Source organism: Phyllopteryx taeniolatus, chromosome 21, assembly GCF_024500385.1.
Source record: "Phyllopteryx taeniolatus isolate TA_2022b chromosome 21, UOR_Ptae_1.2, whole genome shotgun sequence".
Classification (NCBI taxonomy): Eukaryota; Metazoa; Chordata; class Actinopteri; order Syngnathiformes; family Syngnathidae; genus Phyllopteryx; species Phyllopteryx taeniolatus.
In genome coordinates, this window is record NC_084522.1 from 15,419,917 (window position 1) to 15,437,064 (window position 17,148).

At 40.7% G+C, this 17,148-nt stretch overlaps 2 protein-coding genes, 1 long non-coding RNA gene and 1 other non-coding gene across 7 annotated transcripts; 1 reads left to right on the top strand and 3 right to left on the bottom strand.

Moving 5' to 3' along the window:
- The first annotated feature begins 5 nt into the window (after positions 1-5).
- Positions 6-6,747, top strand: ppp1r11 (protein phosphatase 1, regulatory (inhibitor) subunit 11). Of its 2 annotated transcripts, XM_061760470.1 has the most exons (4): positions 6-140; positions 219-488; positions 1,295-1,403; positions 3,104-6,747. In XM_061760470.1, exons 2-4 carry the CDS (start codon positions 411-413, stop codon positions 3,286-3,288), a joined length of 372 nt encoding a protein of 123 aa, XP_061616454.1. In that variant the 5' UTR covers positions 6-140; positions 219-410; the 3' UTR covers positions 3,289-6,747. The 2 variants fall into 2 exon arrangements, with proteins under 2 accessions (XP_061616454.1, XP_061616453.1); XM_061760469.1 differs by lacking the exon at positions 6-140 and having other exon boundaries at positions 184-488.
- A 328-nt stretch (positions 6,748-7,075) lies between these two features.
- c21h6orf47 (chromosome 21 C6orf47 homolog) lies at positions 7,076-13,275 on the bottom strand. Of its 3 annotated transcripts, none has more exons than XM_061760463.1 (3): positions 13,042-13,275; positions 11,626-12,548; positions 7,076-9,933 (listed from the first exon to the last, which is right to left on the bottom strand). In XM_061760463.1, the coding sequence occupies exons 1-2, from the start codon at positions 13,045-13,047 to the stop codon at positions 11,634-11,636; spliced, it is 921 nt and encodes a 306-aa protein (XP_061616447.1). In that variant the 5' UTR covers positions 13,048-13,275; the 3' UTR covers positions 7,076-9,933; positions 11,626-11,633. The 3 variants fall into 3 exon arrangements, with proteins under 3 accessions (XP_061616447.1, XP_061616448.1, XP_061616446.1); XM_061760464.1 differs by having other exon boundaries at positions 11,626-12,553; positions 13,042-13,274; XM_061760462.1 differs by having other exon boundaries at positions 11,626-13,274.
- A 632-nt stretch (positions 13,276-13,907) lies between these two features.
- Positions 13,908-16,556, bottom strand: LOC133471174 (uncharacterized). The gene is made up of 6 exons (XR_009786140.1): positions 16,428-16,556; positions 16,181-16,272; positions 15,978-16,065; positions 14,898-15,791; positions 14,679-14,717; positions 13,908-14,328 (listed from the first exon to the last, which is right to left on the bottom strand). It is a non-coding gene; the product is annotated as an uncharacterized LOC133471174 (long non-coding RNA).
- On the bottom strand, positions 14,570-14,636 carry LOC133471548 (small nucleolar RNA SNORD52). The gene has a single exon (XR_009786247.1). It is a non-coding gene; the product is annotated as a small nucleolar RNA SNORD52 (small nucleolar RNA).
- Positions 16,557-17,148: the final 592 nt, after the last annotated feature.

Below are 17,148 nucleotides of genomic sequence, written 5' to 3' on the forward strand. Positions count from 1 at the left end.
AAATAAAACATTTCCAGCGTTGAACTGTAAAAGCACGATTAAGACAAAATATTTGTTATTATGGAAATTCACAAGTACTTACTGCGTTTTATTTCATGTCCCGGCATATCGTGATTTATTTACAGAACGTGTGCATAAAGGTACGTAGACCTTCGACAGCACAATAATACATTTCCGTTCCGAGTTTAACTCACTATTGTTGAACATTGACTAAATAGGTTGGCCACATCCCATTCCATCAGAGTGCTCAACAGCTCATGTCCGACTTTCCTCAACGTTTCTCCCCATCTTTGATTTTATTGACAACCATTGGTTGTTATTGAAGATTTTAGGATACGCTGTAAACACCGATTGTTCGAAATCCACAGTAAAGGTTAGCTAACCTTGGCGTTAGCAAACGAGCTCCAGGGATGGCGGAGGTTCCTGGGACGTCAAGTGAGACGATAACGGAGACTGTTCAAACCAGCACACCGCCACCGCCCCAGCAGGTAAACCACCAACGACTGCTCGGCCAAGGCATTTAGTTTTGGGACGAATACGCCTTACCGTCAATACAATGGCTCATAAACTTTCCAGCTGCTAAACAAGGCCGATCTTGTACCTTCCCAGAACGCCAATAGCATGACAAGCCTCACGGGATATTCAAATTGGCATGTTACGCACATTGAAGAAGAGCATATTGCATACAGCATTTCTATTCGCACATTATTCATTCTCTTGTCGGAATATGCTGGGGCGTATTAGGTCACAATCCGACACATTTTATGGGTGTGTGACAGCCACGTTTCCCCGGTGGGGAACTGTGCTACAATAATTCTTGCTAGTTGCTACCATTAGTTATTGGGCCTTATGCTCTGTGAATTTGTCCAAGCAGTGTAAAGTAGATTGGAACCATAACCTAGTTTGTTACTGGCGTGCATGTTTTTATTTTTTTTTGGAGGGGGGGGTAATGAAAACAATATACCCCCAGAAACCCCACGCAAACACGGGTGAGAACATGCAAACGCCACATAGGAGGGCCTGAGCAGGTAAGTGAATGCATGTAAGCAGATAATAAAGGGTTCACATGAGTAAAGTCAAATTGGTTTACACCAAACTCCCTTTACTGGCCTTGCTTTGTGCATCGAGACGCAGTCATGTTGCAAACAGAAAAGGACCTCGAAACTGTTCCCATTGATTGTGCAAAAATGTTTTGGAATGATGCGGAATTACATTTAGGAAGGGGTCTTGTTCAACCATAACCGATCAAAAGTTATTGCTTTTGTCCATGTGCTGTATTTTTCTGCGTTTCCAGGAGGGACGCAGTTTGACAATCAAGCTTAGGAAGAGGAAAACTGAGAAAAAGGTGGAATGGTCCAGTGACACAGTTGACAATGAGCACCTGGGGAGGAGGTCTTCAAAATGTGAGTACCTCTTCCTTGTGCTCATATCTCAGTAGTATCGTCATTATTCGTTCTTATTTCTGCTGCACTTAAAACAGCAGTTTCCTTTCTAGGCGTTGGAGACAATGCCAACTCATTAAAATGTTGCTTTCAGTCAGGTCCTTAAATACTGGGACACAATTCTCATCTTTTGTGCTTCAATTGCAGACTTTCAGATTAATTTGAGGGTAATTACGTCCAAATCAATTGAACGCTGTAGGAATTACACTAGGTTGTATTTGCGCCTCCCACTTTGTAAGGGACCAAAAGTAATGGGACAATTGGCTGCTCGGCTGTTCCATGGCCACGTGGACATGCATTGCTGCCAATGGAACTGCTCCCATTGTATTTATTGATGATGTGACTGCTGACAAAAGCAGCAGGATAAATTCTGATGTGTTTCTAGCAATATTATCTGCTCATATTCAGCCAAATGCTTCAGAACCCATTGGACAGTTCTTCACAGCGCAGATAGACACTGACCTCAACCATTGTGAAAGCATTTCACTAGCTGAAGGTAAAATGTCCCAGCAACAAGCAGGAACTGAAGACAGTTGCAGTCTGGCAGAACATCACCAGGGATGAAATCCATCGTCTGGTGATGTCTATGCGTTCCAGACGTAGGGCTGTAATTGACTGCACAGGATTTGCAACCTAGTACAGTGGACTGGGGATAGGGACCGGGCCACACCACAAATAACGAAAATCTGCAGATAATTGACACCAATTATAATTGCATTAAAAAAAAAAAAAAAAAAGTATATTTTTTGTTCTTTTTTTTTAAGCCAAAAAAAGTCTTTAATAAACAGGGATAAACTACCAAGCATTTTGTAGGGTTGGTTCCCCCCCAAAAAAAGAAAGATTGGTAAATAAATCAGCAAATAGGTGAATCCCTAGATGACAAACCGCAAGTATGCAGGATCCACTGTATTCAATTTATGATTGTTAATTTGTCCCATTACTTTTGGTGCCTTAAAAACAGCAGGCACTGTTGGATATAAATACCCTCAAATTAACCTGAAAGTCTCCAGTAAAAGCACATCTTGTTCATTTCATTTGAAATCAATTGTGGTGGAGTTTAGAGTCAGAAAGATGAAAATTGTGCCAATGCCTTGGACATACTTGGCAAACAAAGATGATTCTGATTCTGATTTAGGTGCCTGACTGTACCTGGGACTTGCTCTCAGTTTCCCCAAATGACGTGGCTCTGGTCCCATTAGTCAATAGTGAAAACCTTTATTCATTCATGTTCACGTTGGGGATGTGCGGTAAATAATGAGATGAGGATACGAAAGCGGCTCGTTTCCTTTTACTTTCCAAATCAAACTAACTGACAGCGCAACAACAACAGACAGACAGATACCCCGTTTAACTCTCATCCCCGTTTGTCTAAATGTGGCCTGCGGTTGACCGGAGACCAGTGCAAGTTGTCCCCCACGTCTCGCCCGAAGTCAGCTGGGCTAGGCTGCAAGCCCACCTGAGATCCTAGTGAGGTTAAGCAGTACAGAAAATGGATGGCTGGATTGTGTTCCACAGCATGATTACGTCCTTACATGCTATTTTTATCACAGCCTCCCTTTAGTTGGTATTTATAACCAAACTAACGTTTGCAGGTGTATTTCTGACTTTGGGAGTTAAGGCTTCATTTTGGAGGCTCACCTTGATCTGCTGTAATGTTTCAGGCTGCTGCATTTATGAGAAGCCTCGACAGTTTGGCGAGTCGTCCTCTGAAAGCGAGGGAGATGACGACGAGGAAGGGTGTGGCAGCGCGCAGTGCATCCTGGGCCACGGACGGAGGGATCACGGACAGACGGAGGGCGGGGGACCCACTGCGCCCCCTAAATCTGGAAGGTCACATGCTCATTAGGTAGCCCTGCAAAGGGGTGAGTGGCAGGGTATTTGGATGGAGGGAGGGCGTTCTTCATCACGACATTGGCACAGGCTTGCAGTCAAACATTAAGATCGGCCATCATAGAGAGAGAGAGACAAACTTCATGCCATCTTCCACACAGGCTACTTGAACCATAAAGCACACAGAGCCCAGATGTAAATCTGCTCACCCCTTTTCACAAACGCTCCCCATCTTGACAAGCTGTGTTATAGCGATAAACTTTCTTCTAATTGACTTTTTCAAAAAGACATGACAAATAAAAACAATATCAGAGCGAGCAGCAGGGGAGGATCCATCACTCGACTCACATTTAATCCACACGTCCATATTAATGCACTTGTGTGCGATCAAGTTTGAAGACACATTATACAAAATCAAGCCTGAAAGTTAAGAACATCGGTAATCCATTTTGACGACTTTTCTACGAAGATATACACTTGACATCTTTAGGTGTGATTCTCTTCATATGTACATACTGTAAACATCAGCATTCCGGTGGTTTATAGTAGGTACTGTATGTCTCTTTTCAGCCATTTTATGGTTAAAGCCTTCTTGCTTGCTACAAACAGGACTCTCAATAAACATTTATCATCATTTTCATTTCAATTGATACACAAAAACTGCCATGAGTTTGAGGTCAACTTTCTGACTTACACACACCTGTAGAAGGGAGTGTGTGGTTCTATGCGTTAAGACTTCTGAAAATGGACAAGGACTTGCACAGTAAAATGATGTCATGTATTTTGCGCTTGATCATACACACCACAGAAATATACTATGAGGGGAAAAATTTAATCCAGAAAATCACTGTCTGATTTTTAAATAATTTATTAGCAAATTATGGTAGAGACTGGCTAGGCCACTCAAAGACCTTGTAATGCTCCTTACGAAGCCACTCCTTCGTTGCCCACGCGGCGTGTTTGGGATCATTGTCATCATGAAAGACCAAGCCACGTTTCATCTTCAATGCCCTTGCTGATGGAAGGAGGTTTTCACTCAAAATCTCAACGATACATGGCCCCATTCATTCTTTCCATTACACGGATCAGTCGTCCTGGTTACTTTGCAGAAACACAGCCCCAAAGCATGATGTTTCCACCGCCATGTTTCACAGTAGGTATGGTGTTCTTTGGATGCAACTCAGCATTATTTCTCCTCCAAACACAACAAGTTGACTTTTTACCAAAAAGTTCTATTTTGGTTTCATCTGACCATACGACATTCTCCCAATCCTCTTCGGGATCATCCAAATGCTCTCGAGCAAACTTCAGACGGGCTTGGACATGTACTGGCTTAAGCAGGGGGGCTGCAGCTCATTCACAAGTTCCCCCCCGTGTGGTTCTGGGATTTTTGTTCACCGCTCTTGTGATCATTTTGACCCCACGGGGTGAGATCTTACGTGGAGCCCCAGATCGAGTGAGATTATCAGTGGTCTTGTATGTCTTCCATTTTCAAATAACAGTTGATTTCTTCACAGCAAGCTGCTTACCTATTGCAGATTCAGTCTTCCCAGCCTGGTGCAGGTCTACAATTTTGTTTCTGGTGTCCTTTAACATCTCTTTGGTCTTGGCCATAGTGGAGTTTGGAGTGTGACTGTTTAAGGTTGTGAACAGGTGTCTTTTATACTGATAACGAGTTCGAACAGGTGCCATTAATGTAGGTAACGAGTGGAGGACAGAGGAGACGCTTAAAGAAGAAGTTCCAGGTCTGTGAGAGCCAGAAATCTTGCTTGTTTGTAGGTGACCAAATACTTATTTCCACCATAATTTGCTAATAAATTATTTAAAAGTCAGAAAATGTGATTTTTCTGGATTCCTCCCCCCTCCCCTCATTTGGTCTCTCATAGGTGAGGTATACCTATGATGAAAATGACAGGCCTCTCTCATCTTTTTAAGTGGGAGAACTTGCACAATTGGTGGCAGACTAAATACTTTTTTTGCCCCGCAGTATACAATACAAACACCTCTAACTACCAAAACTTTTACAATTTCACTGCGAAAATTCATTAGGAATGGGCAAACTAATTGATTATTTGATCATAAAGTAGTCTGACAATTGTGTGGCATTGATTGTTGCTCAATGTGTAATGATGCAACGAGGAGCAAGGCACTGTTGAGTCTCTCGACTACTGAGTTGGATGTCTAAAGTACAACATGAGCTGGAAACGCCCCTGCACATTATTTGACGCAGTACAACAATGGCATGGAAAGAACTTTCAGAGCGATAACCATCCCGTTCTATTCAAAACATTTCCAAACAGTTAACCGATTACTTCGTAGTTAATTGTGCCAATAGTCAATCGAGGACATTTTTGTTAAATCCCTCAACATAATGCAGGTGACCAAATACAATAAAACAAGCAAGATTACAACTAGCCTTTATTTTTTTTTTGATTCAGCCCCCCCACCCCCCACTTCCACAAAATAAAGAAAAGTAAAATCACACAATTTTACAGTTCGTGCTTTTCATTGGACAGATATAGTTTATGACAATTTTAATAGAGGCCCGTCTTTGATTTCACAGGTTCAAAGTAAACACTGTGCAGACAGACAAAGACAGTTGACTTTTTTGTAATTATGGACTTGTCCAACTATGAGACAAGGGAGAAAGATTGAAATGGAAAAAAAAATACATCCAGCATAAAACAAATGAATTAATAAACTCTGTCCATAAGCTACCAGTTCAGCACTGTCCACCAGTTACACTTTAGTGTATTGTTCTTATTAACTGAAAAACAAACACTATGTTTGTTAGTGAATTGCTTGTGTGTGTGTGTGTGTGTTTTTTTTTGTTTGTTTTTTTAAATAAAACAAAGTTTTCTTTTGTTTTTGAATGGATTCAGTGCACAACGGGACAGGCTTTCTTCATTGGAAAGCAATGTTCTATTTATAGTCTACCGGTCACTTCATATTTTTTTTTCCTGACTGTGTGAGGTTTAATGAACCGAAGCGTTGATACTTTTAAAAGCTTTTCATTTGCATGTGTATCTCCTTTCTTTGGACAGACAGTTCAACAAATTATGACATGCATCAGAATATTGGTTGTTTTTTATATATCTATATATAGAGATATATAGAGGAAGGGTGATAGTGCTTTTTCTGCTGTGCTATGTGGACTGGCTCATGTAATTTTAGATTTGTCTAAGAGGGTTCCATGATGAGACATCCATTCCTGTATGTCAACGGGAGAAGACAAGAGGTGAGGGTGCAAGCTTTGTGCTCGTGTCTCGGATCTGAGAGAATTCACGTCACTGAACATCGCAACACGTTCTGTGGATCATGCATTCATTTCATTTTCTGTATTATACGTACCTTTGCCTCCCATGCACAGTGATACAATATGTACATTGGTCTTGTCCTGGTAATGCACATTTCTGTAAATACAATTAAGCGTAATGAGATCCAACTGAATGTGAATTAAAGTTTTGAACGGTGATGTGGTCGTGTTTTCTCTGTTGTGCATTCCATAATAACACATTTGTAAGTGTAAAGGAGCACGAGGAAGCACGATGTGCTTCAAAATATAAGTAATGAATGGAGCTAAAGAGTAGGCAAATACCGTCATCAAAAAGACTGACTCCCAAAGCGAAATGTAAAAACAAAGTATAAACACACGTGCTGCTTCTTTTGAAGTTCGAGGTCAATTTTGAATGAAAAGTGATGTTAACAGGGAATGTTTACTTTCGAGGTCTGTCTGCTGTAGTTTTGCTTTTTAATTCAAATTAACATCAGCCCAACTAAAACTCAAGAGATCTGCACATTACTAAAAGAAATTCCATCCATTTTATTCAGTAACAGTACACTGTTAAGATACATCGCATCAGCATCATAACTGCAATGTGTCCACTTCCAAGTACATGTTGGAAAACAAAAACCCGTCTCATTGAACCAATGGGCATTCAATTATTAAGCATATGCTGTTTTTGTCCGTTGTCCTAAACAGTCCATGCAATTGATCAAACTTAAGTCATTTTCTTACTTGACTAAGATTGATATGAGTGATATAGAAGGACAGGAGAAACAACATATGCAAAAGCTTTGCCAGAATAACAGAATTTCTAAATGTTTACTGAACATGAACTCAATATGCATAATTATTTGAACATGGAAGTTTGAAGGGGCTGGGCTGGTAACACCAATCAGTTAGCGCACCCATTTTAACTTGATAAAAGGCAACCTGTCATTTTTCGAATTATATATGAATATAGGAGAAAAGGAAAATAAGGGAGGGGGGGGGGGATTCTATGTGTTGTGCCACAACAATAAAATGTATTGAATTGTGAGATATCTCCAAATTAGCTGTTTTCAAGCATATAATGAGAACAATCACGGCACAGGATCCTGCAATATAGTATCGAGGTTTTTATGTACAAGCTCTGCTGGTTTTATGGCACGGGATATAAACTTACCTACCAGCTATGTCGGAGACGTATTCATTTAACAACATGCCTATGGCTGTTGGGAGTTTGCGTCATCCTGAGATGATCAACTTTGCGGTCGTCAAACGTGTATTTTTTTGGCCTCTTTCAATTCGTCTACACAAGATAAACATCGCAATAAAACGTTAAATGAATACTTTTCTTACAGCGCATCAACTGTTTTCGAGTGTAACTTTATAACTCTTGTCTTGGATGTAATTCAAAACCTGCCATTTTTTTTTTTTAAAGACCAAACCATCACATAACTGTGATACCACCATTACTGAAGATCATCGTTGGCAGATGCAATTTATAAGATAAAAACATGCATGTTGTGAACTTGTTTTATATTGCATTCGATTGAGCAAATTATGTCAGAAGGATGGAATATTGTTAAGTCACGGCAAAGGACAGTGATGGCTTCAATCAGAGGATTGCTAAGCATTGAGCGTCAGTCTCGTGTTCAGGATGTCTGTCGGCATGCACTTATTAAACAATGCACAATTAATAAGAGCACTAATTGACATATAAAGGATGTGTAGTAAAACCAAACCCCTCTATATAAATCTACTGCATTCCCTTTTTTTTTTTTAATGAGTAGCTGAACAGAACAATCCAAATAAATGTTATTTGAACAGATACAATGAAAAGTGGAGCTCTGTAACCACAGTAACAGACACCAAACATAAGGGTGGTGACGCAGTCAACCTGATTACATAACTCAAACATTCCAAAAGAGGCGGTTTCGTGTCATAATGAGGGGCTCAATGTAGATAAAACTACAGCGGAACCTCGGAAGTCGAGCGCCATAAAGGTGGAATAATTTGGAGCCAGCATTTTTTGCCCATTGAGCATCTTAAGACTTTTGCTTTATCCATATATATATATATTTTTTTTGAATGGCATACAACTCCTAACTCCGGCAATATCAATAAAACACCACTAAATGTGATATTATAGCACTATAGTTATGCCCCAATATTTGCCTGCCGCGAATAGGGGAAAACTAATTGAAGCCCCCACCTCGAAATGTTTAGAATTGCTGATATTTATATTGAAGTAGGGTGCCAAATCAGTTTATTCAATTTCAAACTAAGCTTACAAAATTACCGTTAAAAAACAAATAACTTTACAGCTTTGAAAATGCACCCGAAGTGCATGCGTACCTGCACACACACAGCCAAGACTCTTCGGAGCTTCCACGAACAACCCAGGCTCAACTTAGCTCCTCCCCTACATACAAAGTATCACTTCAATGTCCCTGGACCAATTGCTGTACTCCTTTCCGATTTCGACAGGGCTTTGGCGCCAATTTGTGGCATCTTAGAAGGTGAGTTTTTCAGCAAATGGTTGGTGACACACATTTCCAAAGGCTGAGTAGTTTTACTTTATTTCAGTTTTATTTAGTTATGCATGGTTTAAATAGTTTTTACACTATTTTGGCATTTAGTCACATTAACACTGCCAATGCAAGCTTTTATGAGTAACACTTTGAGCCTGAAATGACCAAATTCACTTTACCTTCCTATGGGAACTTGTGGTTTCAATTGAGAACAACCTGGAAGTCAACAAGCGAGACTGAACAGAATACATTGATGACTTTGGGGGTTCCACTGAAGTTTAAAAAAATAAAAATAAAGTTGACAAACCTCAGCTTTTGAATTGATACATGGGATCTGTTGCTGCCTGATATGATGCTGTGTTGAGCATATATTTGTTTCCTGGCTGGCTTTGCAAGTCATGGCTTTTAAAAAAAAAAAAAAAAAAGAACAGCCTGCAGAAAACGCTGTCTCCATGTGCTGGTATAGTGGCTCTTACTTCGGTGCCCTCTGTGCATTATATTTGTTAATCTCCTTTTTTTTTTTTTTTTTGGACAGAACCTGCTGTAATTTTTGAAAATACAGCCAAAGGAGACACACAGGCTCATTGCTACACATGAAAAAGTATACACAAATGAAAGCAGACACAAAAGAGCCAAAACTGCAACAAAGAATCTCACAAATCTTTGGCTGAAGGGGCATTTCAAGAACATGCAAAAGTCTCCCAAAGTGGTAGATGACGGGATCCATTGAGTAACTTGAATAAGATGTGTGCAAGTCTGTAATAAATGTGCAATAACAATTTTACGCCAAACAGCTTGAGAGTGGTGCGAGAAAATCCACTCTTCTGGCTCCGTTGATGTTCAACCACCAACCAATCACCACCTGTGGCAGAGAGTACACCGTGGTTAATGTGGATTTGGAGACAACTGAGATGGAAGAACGTTTAACAATCCCACTAAGACTAAACCGTCGTTGACGCTTGGTCTTTCTGTCTGTATCGTTAAGGTGCATCGATCACATGTGACAGGGCAGAAACTTACACAAGGAACAATTGGTTCCAAATCCATGTGCACTGCATTATTGATAGGAAGGAACTAAGAGCTATCCACCCATTTTCACTCGCACCCATGTCAATTGTACAGTATATTACAATTAGTCTTCAATTAACCTAACATGCAGGTTTTTGGAATGCGGATGAGCACCTGAAGACAATGCACGCGAGCACGAGGAGAACAGTCAAACTCCTATCCTGGAACAAAGAATCCAAAGGTCGCCAAAACAGAAACTGCAAATGCGGCACATTCCATTCCCGCTGCGACATAGAATTCTGTAACAATTATTATTAAGAGTACAAATAAGGTAGTCAAATCACTTTTGCTCACAACACAAACATTCCAAGCGATTTTTTTTTTTTTTTTTTGGGGGGGGGGGGGGGGGGGGGGGGGGTCTTAACATTTCCACGCCCGGTTACGCCCCTGCAGCACAACGAGATCGTGCATGACGAGGCTTGCACAAAACCACAAGACTATCTGCACTGTGGGATCAAAACAAGTTTTTTAAAAAATGTACAAAACAAGACAGCTTGTCCCTAAAATAAGTGTGTGTGTGGGGGGGGGGGGGGGGATCTGCCAATTAAATTAGTATAAATTGACTTGATCAGATTAAAGTAAGATCTTGGATCTTAGTCTTTTTGTCTTGCTGAAAATGTATTTTTTTTTAAAAAAAGAGTTAAAACTGTCTTTAATTAAGTACAGTAATGTTTTCACGAGCAATAGGATAGATTCGCCGCGTAAGCGTTTTTTTCCCAGTGTGCTTTAAAAGCTTGTCAGTCCCTATTTTAACACTTACCTGATTTGTTATTTGTCATACAATACATACATAGAATACAATACGTACAGCTTTTTCCATCTGTCGTAACTCACGTTGCTCGGTAACTCTTTATTGGGAAACGAATCAAGTTTGTAATCTCGGGTCCTCAAAACAAACAATGATCTTGGCAAGTTGTTTTTTGTTTTTTTTTTAAATCACATTTCTGTGTTCTTTTATCCTTTGTTTCTATACAGTTGAGATTACAGCACAAGGCATGAGATTTGAGTGACAACTGGGAACTAGGGAGGTTGATGAATGAAATGTTGAATTTTACCCACAATGCTTTAGGGGACAAGAGGAACTTCACCAAAAATATCTGCCAATGAATCTAGGGGGTCTTAATATGTGGAGGGTACAACATCTATGATTCCCAAGAAACACACATTCAAAACGCAGATGTGCCAAGCACACTTTTCATTTTTTTTCCTTTTTTTTTTTTGCGGCGGACGATCTGCTATCTGTGGTATCTGCCCAACAGCGTTCTAAATTCCTCTGCGAAAACATTCGGGAGTTGAAGAGCCACGTGAAAAACTGAAAGGTCTCCAGAGAACAAATGCGCCTTTTCTGTCAGCGGTTACATTTGGTTGCCCACTTGATTTTCAATGGTAAACCAAGCTAAATTGCACAAAGATAGCCTGGATATTTTGGTTGTTGGACTTGGCCCAAATACAACTAATCAGTTTCCTAAAGTGTTATTCGACTTACCAAGAAGCTTAGCTTGTCTTCATTTTGTCCCTTGCATCAAGCGTTTCTTTCTTGTCTTCGGATTGCCCGCTCTCCTCCTCCGTTTCTGTTTTTTCTTCGTCCAATCCAAGGAGGACACTCTTCTTCAGGCTGACGGAGATCACTAATGCTTGCACAACGCCGTAGATGAAAGCAAACTCTGGGAGATGCTCCTGGATCACCCAAAGCAGTCCGGCCATTCCCACCGTGGACACCAAAAACATGGCCATGCCGTGGAGCCAAAGCCGCAGCGGTCCCTGAATCCCCAACATTTCCAAGATCAGCTTGACGGGAGGCGACACAATCCACAGGAATCCCACCACGAACAGGTCAAACAGGTGGCGGAGGAAGTTGAAGCAGATCTCATAGTGCTCCGGAAACAATTCCACATTCAGGCTGTGCACAAAGAGACGAAAGGGGGACGCGATCTGGGAACGTGGCGTCGGGGAAGGAGGAGGTGTTCCGTAGTCTGAAAAGTCCCCGTCAATGTCCCCATCGCCACTCTTGATGTGACGGGTTTTTTTCGAGAGTCTACTTGGCTGTGTTTTCCTTGCCCAGGGTAGAAAGGATGTCGGGAGATATTTATTCCACCATCTCGGAACATGTTCAACAGTTGTCTCCATTTCTTGCTTCCCTGCACGTAGATCTTCAATTTCCCCAGGTTGGAGCTTCTCCTGAGCTTCCCAGTACTCGTCCTCTCCTGGAGACTTTTGGTCTTCTCTCGCGGCGGCAGTACTTAGCTTCCAGACGTCAGTTTTGTCTGACGGGGGACTGCTACCCCACGAGCGCACCCACCTCCATGCTCGTCCTACCACAGCTGTCATGTTTCCTACAGGAACTTTTTGCAGATCGGTGAAACTGGAAAAAGACTCCGCTTCTCGTCCAAAATGGTTTCTGAAAGTAGTCTGAGCTTTAAAAAAAAGAGAACACATTAATTGCCAGTAGTCATACAAAACGTAACGTGCAGCTCCGTAATTGTATTCTCGACACCCTTGTGCGTTTTCCAAGTCGACAAAATGATGATATTGGTTCCGTAACACTCGTTGTTCAGGTTTGCCACTTCCGGAAGTAAATTGGGGTCTGCTTCAATGCGTTGATTTCAAGTTTTTGTCAGACGCCAGAGTTATTGTTCGGCAAGCTTGGCCAACTTTTCCAGAGTTTAGCGCCCTGCTTCACTTGGTGGACCTGGAAATAAGTGTCGTGCCTCCAAATGTGCCTTCCCACGTAGACATTTCGGTGTAGCTAATGCTGCACATGCACATCTTGGCTACGTCAGGTCGATTTGATAATACTTCTGATGACTATTATTAAACATCTTAGAAAAAAAAATGCGGATAGTTCATCAATAGCCCCAATGGTAAATCACAATTGAAAACTAATCTTGAACGAAAAGATCACCTTCATCGACGTTGGCTGGGTGTCACCGCTTGCTATTTATGGTAAACTTGACTTCTCCATTCTCTCGCCACCGACACCAAGTCAGCAATTGGTGCTCGTGTGGTGTCGTGTCATTGGTTTGCCGGGATACAAATGGAGAAAATTCCAATTCGTTCCAATCCGGCCTGCGGCAGGCTTGACGGGTCTTAGAAGACAGCGTGCAGTGCACAAGAACAAAAGAGGGCGGACTTCCGGCTGGCTTTCAAAATAAAACCGTTCAACCTGTGCGTTTCGATGCTTTGTTTAAAAAAAACAAAAATTAAATTAAATACTCGCATGACTCATTTGCACGAGTTTAACGCAGCTGAATAGTCACGTTTGCTTTATATCACGAGTCAACTATCAATAGATTCCCAGTAATGTTTAGATCTTAAAATCGTCCAGCTAGTTTAAATCTAATTTACCTCTAGATTAAGTACTCTATTGTCCAAAATACCATATTTAATCCTGAAATGAGAAAAAAATAAAAAGCAACCAGCGAGTTTTAATCTAATTTACCTCTACATCAAGTACTCTGTTGTCCAAAATACCATATTTAATCCTGAAAGGAAAAACAATGAAAGGCGACTGTGCAGATAATGTGGGGAGGGCCAAATCTGAAGCACATTTTCAGAGTTGCCATTTTGCAAAAGAGTTATTGAAATTATTTAATCATGATACAAAGTCCAAATTCAAGCATTTGATTCCGGGTTTAAAATCACCACACCAAAAACACTTCACAACCCATTTTAAGGCAGACTCAAATTTATTTGATTTCAAAATGAATGGAACAGTTGACAACATGGCTGGCTCAAGAAAACGCCCAAAAGTCATTTCAGCACCTGGAAGACAGAATTTAACATTTCAGTTACTTATTCAGAATCACTGAAAGAATACCAAAATAACACCAACCTTTTCAAAACCTACTGCAGTCTGCAAGACGAGTGCCTCACAATTAGCTGTTTGGAGGTGGGGGAATAAAAGTTGATCTATTTTGTTCAACATGAAAATCATCATAAAGAAAAAAAATAATAATCTCAGTGGTCTGAGCGTCTCAGTGCGCTGCGAGTAAACTTCAGCTTTACATCAGTCGAACCGAATATGAATCATCATCGAACAAACAGACCATTTTTAATACATCGCTAGGGTTTTGTCCATTACTCATCCGCCCTTAACAAAGATGCACCTTAATACTGCATGCGTGCCTCACACATCAAACTATTAACTCAACTGTACGTACCACTGAAAGACGCCGTATCCTTCCGGGAGCTGCAAGACAAAAATTAGCACCATCGTGTGACAAAATTCCATAGCAAACGTTGAGACAATATTTTGGAAGTTAGCAGCCCCATCACGTGACACCGCACTTCAACTTAGGACAGTAAAACAGTGCAGCGCTGCATCAACTTAAATGTACAGGGCGGCAATGTAATTCCATTACAGTGTAAACCTTTGCAGTGCTTCGAGTACCACTGAGGTGGGATGCACATTTCATGGGCTAAAACAAGTGTGGTCAGTGCACTGTGAAAAACAACATCAGGCTTTTCAGAGACTCTAGTCTATGAATCATCACTCCACATTTAGAGTAGGAAACATGATTTGATTTTGACAGAAAGTACCTTGCATAGGAACCTGCCCCATTGCAGCCATTTGGACACCTGAAGGACAAGAGCGTAAACATGCGGTTCAATCGATATCATTTGGGAAGTGTAAAACGCATGCATGCTCAGTGCACTGGGAAAGAGCTTCAATGTCAAGTATAAATCAGAGACTCGTCTTGTAAATCATCAGTGCAACCATTAAATTATTACAACTTGTGAGAGGTCATCAACACCCACCATGAACATGACTACATCCAGTACGGACTTCGCCATCTCTGAAATAAAACCCAAAGCATTGTGGGTACACTGGGCAGAACAACAACACTGACTTGGTTTAAACTGACACCAATCTGTTGATGTCGTAGCATGATGAAAAATTTTATTTAAAAAAAAAAAAAAAACTCAAATATTTGTATTTGATTAAAATGTAATTACTTGCATAGCCTCAGAGTTTTTTTTTTTTTAATGTTTTTAAGATTCCAACCAGTCTTGGGACCTTTTCGGAAAAACAAATCAAACCTTTATGCCACTTTGTCGTAACCTTTGTTGTTCATTAGGTTAAGGAGAGATGAAACGGTGCGCTCTTTCGATCATGGAAAAGGCCAGCAATGAATTTAACTCCACTTTTCCTAAGAGACCTTGTGTAACAGGTAATATCGCTCCCTTTTCATAAAGGTTGGTCAGGAGTAACCTTTGCTAAAAAGGTGGCATCGAGGGACCTTTCCTAAGCATTTTTAAAAATGTGAACAACCTAAGCTCAAAGTACTTTTTTGGGGTCATCTTGCTCAGACAGGAAAGTTCCTTAGCAAAAAGCAAGAAACCTATTTTCTATGTGAACATAAATCTAATATGTAGCAGATGAGTCGCGCTCATCCACCCTAGACGTCAAAAGATGACAAACGTCACTTGTTCGACAAAAGCAATGACGGACAAAGTGAGCAGAAAACAGTCAGTGGCGACAAGATGATTCTTTAGGATTGTTGGCTCTGGTTGCAAAAAAATAAATAAACATTTCAAATTGTCAATTTGTGCATTCAGTCATGCAATGGCACAAATATTTGTTGCCCTACTGCCTAGTGTACCCATCATCCTTTGAGGTTTTGGCAAACTCAACAGAAGGCCTTTTGACACCTGAAAGAACAAAAAGGAGAGTAAAACAATGTGTTCCAGCTATACAATTCAAGCAGAGTAAAATGCATGCATGCTCAGTGCACTGTGAAAGAGCTTCATTGTACAATCAGAGACTCTAGTCTAGTGAATCATCATTGCGGCAATTGAATGCATATAACTCGGGGGGGATAATCATCAAATACTCACGATTAAGAAACATGCAAACATGACTCTGTTTGCTGTTCCAAAGAGTTCCAACGGTACTGTGGTGGTGATGACACCCAGGGGAGTAAACCTGAAGAAAAGAAAAATGCCAGGGCGTTTTAAAAAAAAAAATCTACATTGAGTTTTGGCATTGTAAAAGTACACGACAGTTTGACATTTATGAATAGAAATGTAAGACGTATAACCTCCACTTTTGTCAGTCACCCATCTCCGATCTGGGATTTTTTGCCCTTAACAGACAAACTGGATGTCATCAGGAAATCTTCATGAATGATTTCTGAAATTGAAGAATTTTTTTTTTTAAAACAAAAAAAAAAATCATTGAAGTTGACCAACGCACGCTGCCTTAAATCTCGACACCACGTGCTCCCAACAAAAAGGAACACGCGGTCGCACTTCGATAGCATTTTGTGTAATGTTGTATTTAATTACCTTTCATTGTAATTCTCGAGAAGAAAACATGAGATTCGTGACAATTGTTGCAATACTGTACTGGTTCTCACAGCCACGTTAGCCAGAGCTTGTCCGGAAGAGAAAAGAGGCGGCGCGAATGGTTTTCGAAGCTTTATAAAGCGGGGTCCTTCGCCGTTTCAGATGGGTGGTGACAGTAGTGCCTGACAGGAACTAATTTACCAAGAAAATCGGGAAATATTCGCACATTTATAGCATACAGGGGGGGGGGTGCATGAATTACATAACTTGATTTCTGTAATTAATAATTCTGGTTAAATTAATTGCTACGTTTTAATGAATATACTGTAAAGCTTTTTATAGCTAATAAGGTAAAAAAAAAAATCTGAGATGTTGGCACTCCCATATGCAGGCACTCAGTGGGTTAGTTTGCGCATACGTATGTCCACAGGTCGATAACGACATGCGCCTTTTGACCTACGTGCCTACGGCGACGCTAAACTAGTAGGGACAAAGTGTTGGGGCAGTCCGTGTTTTGGACCGCACAAAAACAAAAATAACAAGGATGCCTGCATATTGTGCTACACACGGTCCACACAACGCCGTATAATCACAACAAAGGAACAGAGGTTAACCTCAAATAGATGAAAATATTTTTGGGACTCTTAACAAATTATCTATTTTTCATTATCAAATGTGGTGCTATTGACAAAAAAGCAAACCTCATGAAAATCGGTTGATA